The sequence below is a fragment of the Camelus dromedarius genome, chromosome 14 (assembly GCF_036321535.1).
Source record: "Camelus dromedarius isolate mCamDro1 chromosome 14, mCamDro1.pat, whole genome shotgun sequence".
In the NCBI taxonomy this organism is placed as follows: domain Eukaryota; kingdom Metazoa; phylum Chordata; class Mammalia; order Artiodactyla; family Camelidae; genus Camelus; species Camelus dromedarius.
The window spans coordinates 55,282,913-55,297,375 of NC_087449.1; the positions used below are offsets into that span (position 1 = coordinate 55,282,913).

General features: G+C 38.9%; 1 protein-coding gene across 2 annotated transcripts in view; it reads right to left on the bottom strand.

The window, feature by feature from the left end:
• KDM1A (lysine demethylase 1A) overlaps positions 1 to 13,023 on the bottom strand; it is a 54,825-nt gene extending 41,802 nt beyond the window's left edge. The window contains exons 1-2 of one of the 2 annotated variants that reach the window (XM_031464315.2): positions 12,528 to 13,023; positions 4,713 to 4,878 (exon numbers count right to left, since the gene is read on the bottom strand). In XM_031464315.2, coding sequence (XP_031320175.2) covers positions 4,713 to 4,878; positions 12,528 to 12,881 — 520 coding nt within the window. In that variant the 5' untranslated portion in view covers positions 12,882 to 13,023. The remainder of the gene's footprint in view (positions 1 to 4,712; positions 4,879 to 12,527) is intronic. The other variant, XM_064493941.1, reaches the window with a different exon arrangement.
• Positions 13,024 to 14,463: the final 1,440 nt, after the last annotated feature.

Here is a 14,463-nt window from a genome sequence, read left to right on the forward strand (position 1 = left end):
CTGCAATCAGTATGACTGCCTCAAAGGGGAGATGAGATGATCGGGCACCCTATATACAAAGAACTATGAAAATATAAGGACCTTGATACAAATATTGGGACCAGCCATTGAGTTTTTCTTTTAAAGTAAGGCCCATCTTCAACTCTTCTCTGGTCAAATTCTATTATATCAAGTTCTAATGGATAATCTGAAAGATTCTGCCTTTTAGATTTTTGCTATACCAAATAAGCAACTTATTAAATTTTTGGTCAATCTTTTGTCTTATGAATATTTTCACTGTAACAGTATTCGTGATCAAATTTCACTGAATTTTAAGCTAAATTCTTCTACCCATATACATACACTGCATATATTTTCTATAAATTTAGTATTTTTTACTAATTTAGGTTGCATCTCCCTTTGTGTGATTTTTAAAAATACTCTTAATCTACAGCATGGCTATTACACAAACAAGGCCCCAAAATTATTAAAACCACACAAAATTTGTCATACCAATTTCTCACGTCTTATTGTTCTGTAATTTGTTTAACAGCCCATATCTCTTTCAAACACACACATCCAAAATTACCATGCACAATAACAAAGGGAGCAAATATTTTTCTTTGTTTATATTCTTACAAGAATTCTTATTTTAAACAAGGCAATAAAGTGATTCTTCCCACAGTCACTCAATAAAATAGGTTATAATATAGAGCTGTCACCAACCAGCCAACCATATCTAACAAAATCAATGTGAAGAGTTAACCAATGGTTAATGGAAGCCTTAGAGTATTAGCACATCACTGAGCCTGGAAAAATGATACACATACAAGCACATGCACATATATACATATATTTTAAACATACTGCTAATGTCTATTGAGAAATCCATTAACTTGAAGAAGTCTTAAGAAAGGCATCTTAATAGCCCATTTCAAATTTTTTATTTACTTTAGAGTAAGTTTACATAAAAGTCTTAAGCTTTACACAACTAAGCTACTTCTAGCCCAAAATGAAATATATCTTCCCAAGCCAAAGTTCCTAAACAGTATTCCAATACAAAATTTAAATCCAGGAACTACTAGTGAGATTTTTCTGGAAAATTTTAACTGCTGAAAGGCAGTAAAGAGGAAAAAAAGTAAGTTTTTTTATGAAAATAAAAAAGCTAAGTGCTAGCAAATCAGTTAATACAGTGAAACCTCACTGAGGAATAATCTAAGGTAGACAGGGTAACAACTGAGTCAAGAAGGGAAAAAAGTTTTCTCCAATAGAAAGCTATTTTAACAGAGGGGCAGTTATTCTAAAGCAGTACATAAACACCAACTGACATTTTACTTTATTTTATAGACATTCCACTATTATGTGACACCACTAACAATCAAACACTCAATTCCAAAGACAACCTGTTCAATTGCCATGACTACTTTTATCTTGACAGAAAAGGTACTGGGAAACCAAATAAAACCATCACTTGTTAAAACAAATATTTTCAGAAGTGTATAGTAAATATCAAAATACATGGAAATAAAAGAAGAAAAAAATACACGGAAATGTTTAAGAAAACAAATTAGGTAGATTTTAAAATGTAAGCAGCAATAGCTAGTATGAAAAATACATTATTTATCCACATGACTATCTTAGGACTACATGCCACATTAAGTTATAATTAAAAATTGACAAATCTAAAAACAATGTTTATCCCAGAACAGAGAACTTTTCCCAAATAAATAAATCCAAACAAACAGAAAAAAAAAAACCTCTCATTTCCATAAAAATTCAACTTTGGTACTGAGAACATTTTTCCATTGACCAAAATCTAATAAACTCAATTACCAAAATAGCCTAAATCATCTCTCCAAACCTAGTCTCTTTACTCCTGCACTTCACTCTTGTAGAGCACATCAGATTGATTTTTCCAAAACATGTATTTTGGTCCAACACCCTTCACTCAAAAAATCTCAATGCTTCCCCTGACCAGATCCTCCCCCACTGCTTAAAGGACACCAAGTTCAAATTCTTTGGCCTGGTAACCAAGGTTCCAACCTCCCTTTCTGGCCTCTTCTTACAACTCCCCTAGAGGAATCTTCTCCAGTCAAATTTTGACCCACTGACTTCAGAATACCTTGTGCTTTCATAATTAACAAAACTTTTTATTCTTCTTAAGATTAACACTGTGGAAAGCAAAGCAAAATTTTCTAAACATGTTTAAAAGTTGGTAAGAATGAAATGTATACAAACCTTACTTATATATTTTAAGAGAATAAGTTAATATCTAGTTATCACCTAAAATGACTGAGATGAAGAAAAGACCTGGTAAAGAAATAGACCGATACCTTCTCTCAAGATTTTAAGATATCCATACAGCAATACTTCCATTCAATTTTGTAATTAAAACTTAAGTGAAAGAACTGGTTCTGATAAGACAAGAAATTTGAAAACCCTGGACAGTTTCTACATGCTTGAACTCCCCTGATAATATTTAATTATTCACCATGAGGCCCAAACTATTTCTAAATTCTATAGTCCAGTAAGTTACCATTATTTTCCCAGAGAAAGTACTTCCCTAATTCACCCTACAAACGTTTAAAAAAATTTTTACAGTTGTTTTAAAGGAAAAATAACTATTTTCATAACCACAAATAATATACTGGCAAGTTTGGACTGTTATCAATACACCTCTGGGCACTGAAGATAACCTAAACTTAAGAAACAAAACTTTACCTTCTCCAAAAATACTAAGAAAACTTGTTTAAATCACTGGACTAAAATTAACATAATGGTATAAAGACAGTTTCCCAAATCCTAAATCCCTTTGTTAAGATATTTACTTTTTACAGAAACAGTATCTGACGTTTATGGAGAAAGAAAACACAATAAAAAAATCTTCACAAAAAAAGAAAACACCAAGACTTGGTTTAAAATTTTCAGAGGACAAAGTGTACATCAACTTGGTACTTTATGATAAACCCGTTACTTACTGGAGACACTGACAGCCACACAAAAAAGAGGGTGAGGCAGCATCTGAGATATCAGATCATCTACTGAATAATTCTTAAGAGTCCTTTAATCAAGAGATCAGCAGCCTCTTGATCTGTAATAAAATAACTATCAAAAGGATTATCTCCATGTATCTCATTAGCAAATCTGTAACAAAGGTAGAAGAAAAGAAAGGCAAGAACCAAAGAAGAATCCAGAAGTAGAGAGTCAAAGGAAGAGTTAAAAGTAAGGACAGAAAGAAGGGAGGAGAGGTCTATGTAAAAGACTAGAAAGAGGAGGAAAAAAACAAAAAGAGAGGTGTTGGTGAGGCACATTTGCTGCAGGGACATTACTCCCAAAGGTAACATACCACTCCCAACAGGTAACCATCCAATAAGTCATTTTAAGAAAGTTTTAGGAAAATCATTCTTAGAAAACCTGATTCCTGAGGAGCCTTGAACCAAGAATCTAATCTATCTTTTTCTAAATGTTCTCAAACAGTATTCTTTTTATTACACTTTATTACATAATTACTGTAAATTATAAATTTTTATTTTTGAGAGTCTTAGCCAGAATCTGATAAATTCTAAATCTAAGTTTAAATTAACATCTGATTTGTAATACTCCAGTGATATATCAGTATTAATCTTAAAAAATAAAATAACTTCTGGGTATTTCTATAACATCATAGAGGAGAAAAAAAATAACAAAAAAGAGGCTAAAGCAAAAGATAAAATTTCTGAAAGAAAGCACATCTTAATCAGGGTACCTATGAAAGTGATGCAAGATACAACAGATAGGGTCTGAAACCAGCACTTTGTTTTTAAAAGGTGCAGGACTAAAAGAATTGATGAGATGAACAGACCTGGACTTACTGGATATACAGAAAGTATTTTAAGGAGAAAAACTCCGTAAAAATTAAAAGTCAAAAAGAGTTAATGAGATGCCATTAAAGGGAGAATATATAAAATATTAATAAAGGTTCTACTTTTGTTTGATCTCTCCAAAACAGAAGGGTATTCCTGATTGGTCTGAGTATCCTCAGTAGGATTGAGAGGATTTTAGAATTCTTTCAAGATGTTTGAAGCTCTGAAACCAGGACTATAGAGTCCAATAATCTTTCCATGTCATAGTGAAGATAGTGTGAGCTTAGAATCTCTTCATAGCCTTTTCTTATACTGTTCCTTTGACTGGAGAGCTCAACAACTAAACAGTAACAGGCACTTGGGCCTTTTCTTTTTTGACTTCGGAATATATTTTTACATTTGTTCACCAGGAAAAGATCCTTTTCAAAACTGATCCATACTATGAAGGCTTTATCAGAAAGTATCTAACTGTGAAGTAAATGCGTAATTTAGCCAGAATAATTTCTAAACCATTCTACCTCTAAATTCTGAACCAGAATTACCATTGAAAGATTTGGTTCTTTGGGTCTGGCTTTCTATGTTTTCTCTAATTGTTTATTTTCTCCAGCTTTCCAACTGCCTTACACTGCCATTATCCTTCCACCTCCTCTTCTTTACTTTCCTCCTATATGTAAAGATACACACAAAAAGAATGTCAGTACCACTATGTATGTATGCATGTATATGCGTGTGTATACAGAGATATATATATACACGACATACACTAAATACACATGGCCAATATCAGAGTATAAACCAAAGACATAAATAACATTGCAGGATAGGAATAAATTCATTTATACTTATTTTTTAAAGAAAAAAACAAAACTGTGGTTCATTGCTACAACTCACCAGATGGTTCCTCAGGCTCACTTTCATTTTCTTCCTCAGGTGGAGCTTGAGGGGGTGGTGGGGGAAGCTTCTTTTCCTTCTCTGCTTTAGCATTTCTCTCTTCTTCTGAATAATACTCATCCTCTGAGAGGTTGGCCAAGCTTTCATCCATCTCTCTGTACTCTACCTATATGGAGATTATACCAGGGAAAGCTAAATACAATGAACATCTAAAGTCAGAAACTCTATTTGGAACCATCAGTGAAAGTGAATTGCTTTTTAACTTTAAATTCTAAGAGAAATAAGCAAATAACAAGAAACAAGTTGGCTCATAACAGGTAACTATTAAAAACAAAAACTCTCATGAAACAATCTTGTGTCAGTTCAGATTTAGTCCAATCTGTAACTTTCACATCATAGTACTGAAATTCAGATTAATGACTCTGAGGCTCTCTGCAAATAAAAACTGTGTGCATGTGTGTGTGTGTGCACATCTGTATGTATGTATATATCAAGTTCACACTGGAAGTTTCAATAAAAAATTAAAATAGCCCTCAGTAAGACAAAAACGTAGTTAACCAGAACAACGAGTCTGTCTAATGCCAATGTGTACATCTAACTACTATTCCATAGGAAAACAGCAAAAGAATTCCAGAAACCAAATGGAGGTAAGAAGGGTGGGCAGGGAATGAAAAGTTGCAAATGATAATAGTCAAATTGAAGCAATGAAAAGGTACATTTGCTTAAAAAACAAAACAAAACAAAACAAAACAGGTGACCTAGGAGCTGAGTCATCAGAGCAAAGAATCCTTATTACAACAAATACTTAAGTGATATAGAAATGGAGGCTACAGATCTTACTATTAACTCACACTGATAATACAGGAGAAAACCAGGTAATAAGTAGAAAGAGGAAGCAATCTTAGTGAATGTTTTATTGGGGACAAAACAACTTAGGATAGGGAAGATTAATATGGACCTCTGTTAAAATGCGTAATGTGGTATTATTACACATAGTCATCAACTTTGGAACACTGTCACATCATCACTGTGACTCTCACCCTAATAAAGATTCCAGGCAGCCACAGAAACAATAGCTCTCTATTCCGGGTGCACTGAAAAGATAAAATGAATCAAACAAAAATAATTTATTGGATGTGGAGAAAGGGCAAAGACAACATGGTTTCCACATATAACATACCTATTTTATTAGATTTCTGAAATGAATAGTCCTATGGATTACAGTGAATGTAATCTATTTTAACTTCTGAAATATCTTTGAAGTAGCTCCAGATGGCTGACTGCTTTTATTTGCCTTTTCTTATTTTTTTTAAAATGACACACCACAGGATTTGGTGGATGGGGGATTAGGCAGCTAGGGGAGGTAAGAGTTTTACTGAAAACAGGGATTGTGTTACAAAGTGGAAACAGATTATGGATAAACTGAATAGTTTTGACCCATGCTCTAAGAATCTCATTTAACTGTATTTATCTATCAAATACGGAACACAGAGAACATGGCACAATGAAGAAAATGAAAATGAATTAACGTCTCCTGGCCCTTAATAAGCTGAAACTTTAGTTGTAAACAACAACAACAAAAATTCTCACAGGTAACTATCTCATAGAGAGAATTTATAATAAATACTCCAAAAACGTAGGCACTAAACTTTATCCTACTTGACTGAGATAAAGGAACAGACCTCAGGATAATGGGTAAATGGCAAGGAGGGAAAAAAGGGTTTCAAAGAGGGAGGGAGTTAAAAAAAAATGTAATAGATGTTTACAATATGCAGCTTCCTTTCTCCTTTTACCTCTCAACAGTGCTTGACTCCTCTCTGTCCCAAAGAGTCAGCCCTTTAATCTCCTGTCCATCAATCCTATCCATTCAATCAATAATCACTTAACAAATGCCCACTATGGAACTGGGCAATGTGCAAACTTTGAGACAAACAAACAATAATATAAGGTCCTCTCTATTGTAATAGTTGAGCTTTTGCATAAGACACCACGCAACTTGAAGGAAAAAGAAACGAAGATTAAAGTTAAGGAAACACTGCATTCTTTATAGGTTCCCTCTCTGAGAGTCACAATACATGTTAAAGGTACTAAGAAGTTTTACATTAAAAACAATCTTTTTAACATTGTTTAGTCCAATGTTTTGATGAAGTAACAACTACTAACAAGGAATACACTTTGAAAAGGGTAGTCTAGAATTCTTAGTTTTCAGGAAAGAGAGATCAGTAAAATACCTAGAAGTAGGAGTAACAACATCTAAAGGTAGGGGATCTTGTAAAGATGGGGGAGTAGAAGGACCTTGAGCTCACCTCCTCTCACAAACAACAAAATCACAACTGACTGCTGAACAACCATTGATAAAAAAAAGACTAGAACCTACCATAAAAGCTCTACAACTGGAGACTCTGGGAACCACAGTGGGCTGGTAGGAGGGGCATGCTCATGATATAATCAAGTCCCATACCCCCAGGGTGAGCAACCCACAAGATGGAGAATAGTTATATTGTGGAACTTCTCCCACGGGAGTGAGAGTTCTGAGCCCCATGTCAGGCACCCCCGCCCAGGGGTCTGGCATGGAGAGGAGGAGCCGCAAGAGAATTTAGCTTTTAAGGACAATGGGGCTTAATTAACTGCTGGAGCTCCACAGGACTGGGAGAAAACTGAGACTTCACTCTTAAAGACTTCACTCTCATGCACACCAGGACCAAGAGCCAAAGCAGTGATTTCATAGGAGCCTGAGCCAGACCTGCCTGCTGGTCTTAGAGGGTCTCCTGGGGAGGTGGGGGGTGGCTGTGGCTTACCCTGAAAACATTAAAGCTGGTGGCAAACATATTTGGGAGTATTCAACTGCATAAACTCTCCTGGAGACTGACATCTTGCTTGGGTCATTAGCATCAAGATCTGGACCCACCTACAGCCTGTATGCTTAAGTGCTGGGACTCTTCAGGCCAAAAAACCAACTGGGTGGGGACACAGCCCCATTCATCAGAAGACAGGCTGCCCAAAGACTTCCTGAGCCCACAGCTGCATCTCTGCACACCCCTAGAGACAACCCCGCCCATCAAAGGGCCAGGACCCAGCTTCACCCACCAGTGAACAGGCATGGGTCCCTCCCAACAGCAAGCCTGCACAAACCTCTAGACCAGCCTCACCCACCAGGGGGCAGACATCAAAAGCAAGAAAACTACAACCCCACAGCCTGCAGAACCAAATCCGCAAACACAGGCCAGACCCCTACCCTAGGACTGGCTGGCTCCTAGCCCTTGGGTGAGAGAGGGGAGTGTACTGTTGGGACACAAAGGATGTCCCCTACAGAGAGCCACTTCTCCAAGGTCAAGAAACATAATTAAGCCACCACATAATAATAATACAAATAATTATTTAGAGAAAATGAGGCAGCAGAGGAGTATGTTCCAGATGAAAGAACAAGATACAACTCCAGAAGAACCAAATGCTGTGGAGATAGGCAATCTTTCCGAGAAAGAATTCAGAGTAATGACTATGAAGATGATGAAAGAACTCAGGAGAAGAATGGATACACAGAGTGTGAAGTCAGAAGTTTTTAACAAACGTACTTGTCAATCAGTACTGGATCTTCACAATATTTCATAAACAAAATACAGAAAATGAGGCTGAAACAAGATTGCAACTATTATGCTTACCCTCCATTCTCAAATTTGGCTTCACCAAACAGCCTCACTGTCTCAAAGACTGACAACTAAAATAAATGCTATAAATTTAAACTCAATATAAAACAGGCAAATAGTATTTATTTGGGGATTATGCATAAAATACTATTTTGTAAAAAAAGATTTCTCCACTGACTAAAAATCATCTGAATGAATCATACAAACTCTAGAAAATAAAAACTATTCATTCCCCTGAGAAAGAGAATGGGTGCTCTGAACACAAAGGACTGGGAATATCTTATTCCTAAGTAAAATCCTCTGAGACTTCAGAGGTTCTGCACCTACTTATAACCAAGGACATAAAGATGGCCCAATAGGCAGCTATGAGTCAGTAGGGTAATTGTTCTTACCTGTACACTTATGAATCTCAAATTTACATCTTCAGTCTCCTTTCTCCACCACACACTTGTTACAGTGATTCATTCACTTCCCAACCATTTTAAAGCTCCAGTCTTTTTGTTTTGTTTTTTCAATTCACTTAGGACACAACTGCCAGATTAATTTTCCAAATATGTTATATTTTCAGATAGTTTAACAGATGAACACCAAAACGTTCATACCAGCATGTAAGCTGGTTCTAACCAGCCAAACTTACCTGTCAATCATTTTCTAACACACTAGTCAAAAAGTCCTCAATGCTGTTCTACCCATCCCTAAACTTCCTAAAAGCCACTCTCTCCTTTTTCTGTAAATCTATTGCCTAAAATTCAAGGCCCACCTCCTCTGCAAATTATTCCCCAAATATCCAAGCTTACAAATACATCTTTTCCTTCTCTAAATTCTCACAGCATGGACAGTCTACACTTCAAAGTCTTGTGCAATGCTATCTGATAGAATTTTCTGTGATAATGGAAATGTTCTGCATCTGTGCTTCCAATAAGGTAGCACCAGCCATGTGTGGCTAGTAAGTACTTACCATCTGGCTATTTAGGATTAAGTTAAAATTAAAAATTTCATTTCCTCAGTCTTTTGGCCACAGGCTAGGTGCTCAACAGCCACAGGTGGCTAGTGGCTACCATACTGGACAGCACAGATCCAGTGTTTGGCTTTCTACAACTTGGACACCACTCTACAACCCGAACACTACCAATCCCTCCAACTTATCTTGCTCCTAGAAAAACCTCATTTCCAATTAAATTTATTTGCCTATTGTTCCCAACATTCAGTTGTCCACTCTGAAATCCCCGTTGCTTCTCAAACCACTTTGTATTATATTCCAAACATTTTTTTACTTCCTTTTCTCCACTAGTAGTACTTAATCACTGGGTACCTACTTAATTATACTAGGCACTGAAATAAGCATTATGTTTACACTGTATTTAAATCTAATAACCTTACAAGGTAGGATGTATCTTCCTGAGGAAAATGAATCATAGGATGAGTTAACTCCAGAAGTCCATTCTTTTCCAGAACACTTTAAAAAACTCAATGACCAGCTTAAGGCCACCATTCCTTAAGCTATGTGGTGTTCCTAAAGTCTCAGCCCAATTTAACAATTTCAAACCCTAGTTTGCCATAATGTTAGCATATACACTCAGGTTAATTTATTCTGAAACTAATGAAACTTAAGTGTCAGGGACCCTTAATTGCATGGACTCCTTCCAATACCCTGAACTTAATTTTGATTATATAATTATATATACATTTACTTATTTACCTAATTATATCTATGCTATATATATCTGTGTGTTTATGTATATATATTTCTTAAAAAGAGGGTTCCCCTCAAACTGAGTAAGTTCCCAGGCCATAGGGTATAGATATATCCCCTGCATTTACCTAAAAACCCTTGAAGCATAGCCTGTCTACACTGGACTCAGTTTTCATTTTACTCTTTTATGGATACTCTATCCCTTGAGGTCTGTTTCCTCTGGCTCCCAAGACTAGCTATGAATATATAGGTCAGCTTCCCCAGTTCCTTACTTTATAGTTGCTCTCCAAATAAACACATAATCCATTTTTCTTTTGAGAGTTTCACAGATAATCAGAAAGAAAATTTAAAATAAGCATAGGAGAATTCCAAAGACAGAAATCTTGTAGCATGCCTCAAATTGATCTACAGATTCAATGCAATCCCAATCAGAACTTCAGCTGCCTTTATTGCAGAAATTGATACATTAATCCTAAAATTTATATGGAAATGCAAGGGACACAAAATAGCCAAAACAATCATGAAAAAGAACAAAGAGATACCACTTCACACCCACTAGGATGGCTATAATAAAAAGACAGACAATATCAAGTGTCAACAAGATTGGAGAAACTGGAACCTTCATATGTTGCGGGTGGGAATGTAAAATGACACTGCTGCCGTGGAAAACTGTTTGGCAGTTCCTCAAAAAATTAAACAGAGCTACCATATGACGCAGCAATTCCACTTCTAGGCATATACCGAAGAGAACCAACAACATGTTCACACCAAAAACTGTACACAAATGTTCATAGCAACATTATTCATAATAGCCAAGAAGTGGAAACAACACAAATGTCTATAAATTGATGAATGGACAAACAAAATGTGGTATATTCGTACAACGGGGTATTATTTGGCCAGTGAGCTATCAGTACTGAATGGAAGTACTACAACATGGATGAACCTTGAAAACATGCTAAAGCCAGACACAAAAGGCCACATATTATTTGATTCCATTGATGTAAAATGTCCAGAAAAGGCAAATCCACAGAGACAGAAAGTAGACCAGTGCCTGCCAGGGGCTGGGGGTAAGGAGGAATGGGGAGTGACTGCTAATGGTACAGGTGTCTTGGGGGTGATGAAAATCTCCTAAAATTGACTGTGGTGCTTGGCTGCACAACTTTGTGAATAAGATAAAAGTCACTGAATTATACACTTAAAAATGGTAAATTTTATGATATGTGAATTACTTCAATAAATCTGTTTTTAAAAATATCGTTCACCTGGTTTCTGGCCACAATTTCTTTTGAAATAGTAAAATTAAAACTAATTGGGCTTCGGCTCTCTATTTTATTTCTGAGAGTTAGGAGTCACCAACCTCTGTGCTTTTTCTAACTCATGCTTTGGTAAAAGCACCCCCCAAAGACTTTCCTCCTTTACACCTGGCACAGGGTATTTTTGGTGAGAGATCTCTCAACTAGGCAGTTCAATCTGCAGGCTCCCAAGAGGCTCCTCATACACACTGTGCTGGTACACTCATTTAAATTACATAAAGATAGAAAACTTGTTAACATTTACAAATTACACAAATTGTGTGATTTTAAATATTTACTTAAAAACTACGTATTTCCAGTTTTTTCAACTGTACCATGAATCTCCAGAAAAGGGCCCAAATCTAAAGTCTGTGCCCTAGCACTGCCCCAGGGCCCTGCACACTGTTGGCGTCCCATGTGGTCCTTTGTTTCAGAGGCTAGTGATACCTTATCACATTTTAAGTGTAGGGCTTACATTCCGGTTCCACAACTTACTTAGCTTTGTGACAGCGCAAGTTGCTCAAACTGTGTGCCTCAGTTTACTCATTCCTGAAATGGGGTAGCAATGCCTGCCAGTTTGTATTTAGCAAAAATAAAATGTTGGTAACGCTGTGAACACAGCATCTGGCGTCCAGGAAAGAAGGAAAAAGAGGAAAACTAGCACACAGCAAGGGCTCAAAAAAAAAAAGTTCCTTTTTTTTTTCTCGGGTCTCCATGGCTAAGGCAAATTATTTAGCATCACCCTATAGCCCCAGTGCGCTGCCAGGTGAAACATATAAATACTGCTGAGCAGCTTCCAGATACATCTGTGGACAAACAAGTGATGTACGTCTCCAGCAAGGCCAATCGTAACTCCACGTCAGGGAGCCATTTTTTCCAGTCAAGAAAACGAAAAGGGGTACAAGAGGTAATGAGTAAAATACTCTCCCCTCGATCCCCCTTTCCCAGGACCGCCCAGTCCCAGCACAAAGACGCATTCACCGCTGGCAAAGACCGTCCCCTCTCTCACCCCACCCAGCCAGCTAGAGGGGAGGTGGGAGGAGATAGGCTGACTCGTGAGGTCGGGGGTGAGCCCGAGGCTCAAGGCCCAAGACCCGGACGGGGGGTGGGGGGTAAAGGGGCTGTCACCTCAGAGAAACTAGGCATCCGGACTTGTGGTTTGAGGGAGGGGGTCGGGCCTCACCTTCGCCCGCTTGCGCCGGCTGGTCCGTCGCCCCTCCGGAGTCTCCGCGATTCCCGTTTCCATGGGGGTCGCAGATCCAGGCACGACGGTAGGCCCGGCCTGAGGCCCAGCGGACCCCGGCGGCTCGGCGAGGCCCCCGGGGGGCGAGGCCCGCGGAGGCTCCTTCTTGCGGGGAGTGCGCTCCCCGGCTGCCCCCTGCCCAGTCTCGGCAGATCCCGACAGGCCCGCGGGCGGCGCGGCCACCTCGGAGCCGTTCTCCGCGCCGCCCGCTGCCCCGGCACCCGCCTCCGACCCGGCGGCCGCCGCCGCTGCCGCCGCCGCCGCCGCGGCTGCTGCCTTCTTCCCAGACAACATGTCCGGCCGCCTGGCCGCCGACGGCCGTAGGGGCCGCTCTGTCTGTCGGTCCGTCGGTCCGGAGCCTCCCGGCCTCGCCTTACTTCACACAGTCCGCGATGCCAACAGCCCCCGCGTACGCACGCGCCGAGCGCGCTCCCGCCGCGCCCGGACAATAAGACCTGAGACGCCCACGGCCCCGCCCTCCCCGCTGCCATAGAGCGGCGTCCTGGCGGCTAGAGCGGCTCCCTGGCCGAGTGCGCGAAGCTTTCCTAGAGCGTCTCCTTGACCTTTGGAGGCGATCCCAGCCCCGTTTCCCCCATCCTAGGGCTTCTGAGCCAGATTGCACCTCCGAGGGCGACCATTTCCTCCAGCCGTTTGCGTGTATTCATAAATTCATTCATTCATTCATTCATTCATTCATTCATTCATTCATTCATTCATTCATTCATTCATTCACGTACTCATTCGTCAATTCAACCAATATTGGTTAATGCTTACCACTTGATAAGGGTTTGATTATGAAGTTCTTGCTTTCAAAGAGCTTATGGTCTACTGAGGGGAAAACACTGAAATGTAACTGGTAGATCATCTTATTTACTATTCATAATTATCCTGCTTAGACTGGGGAAATGTTAAAGTGCAAATGGCTTTCGTGGTAATAAAATGGACAGAAGTTAGGAAATCCAGATGAGTCCAAATGAGATTGCTCTTGCCTCTGGGGCTTTGTTCATGATCTTCCTTCTGTCCAGTCCCTCTCCCCATTCGCACTTCCTCACTCGCACCTCCTCCCACCCATTATGTTCCCCGTCCCCTCACACAGGACATCTTTCTACTCCAGGTTAATTCTTTCTAATATCCATGATGGTGGTGGTGGTTTATTCTTTTAATTATTGCAGGAATCCTTCAGTGACCCAACACTGGAATAGGCCTTGTGTTCTTCAAGCTTAGTTCCACTAGGACACTGAGCTGTAATTGTTTCTTTACAAGTCTGTCTCTTCAAAGTACAATTTTCAAAAAAATAATTCCATTTATATGAAGTTCAAAAACTGGTAAAACTAATCTCTAATGATAAAATCCAATCAGTGGTTGCCTGGGATGAAGGTGGGGACTGACTTCGGAAGAACAGGGGAGAATTTGCTGGGGGTGATGGAAATGTTTTGTACCTTGATTGGGGTGGGTATAGATTAGTCCAGACTCATTGAACTATACACGTAAAATTGGTGTATTTTATTTTATGTCAATTGTACATCAGTGAAGTCAATTTTTTTTAAACTAAGCAAACAGAAAAAATGAGGAAAACTAGAAGCTATGCCAGAAAGAAAGTGTAATCACACTACATCATAATGTATATACATACAATCATATATGGTTCAGCTGTGAACTATATTGACATGTCCGTAGTAACATAAGCAATAAATATTGTTTTAAGCAAAGGGATAGAATTTTATTGAGAGAATGGAGAGAGGAGAAGGTTTGTGGAGGAGAGCGATGAGAGAGGTTTACAGAAGAGGGACAAAGTGGGAACGGAGGAGGTTCTAAATGGAGGAGGGAGATAAATCCCCATCTTCCGTCATAAAAAGATAGCATATAATGTCAAAAC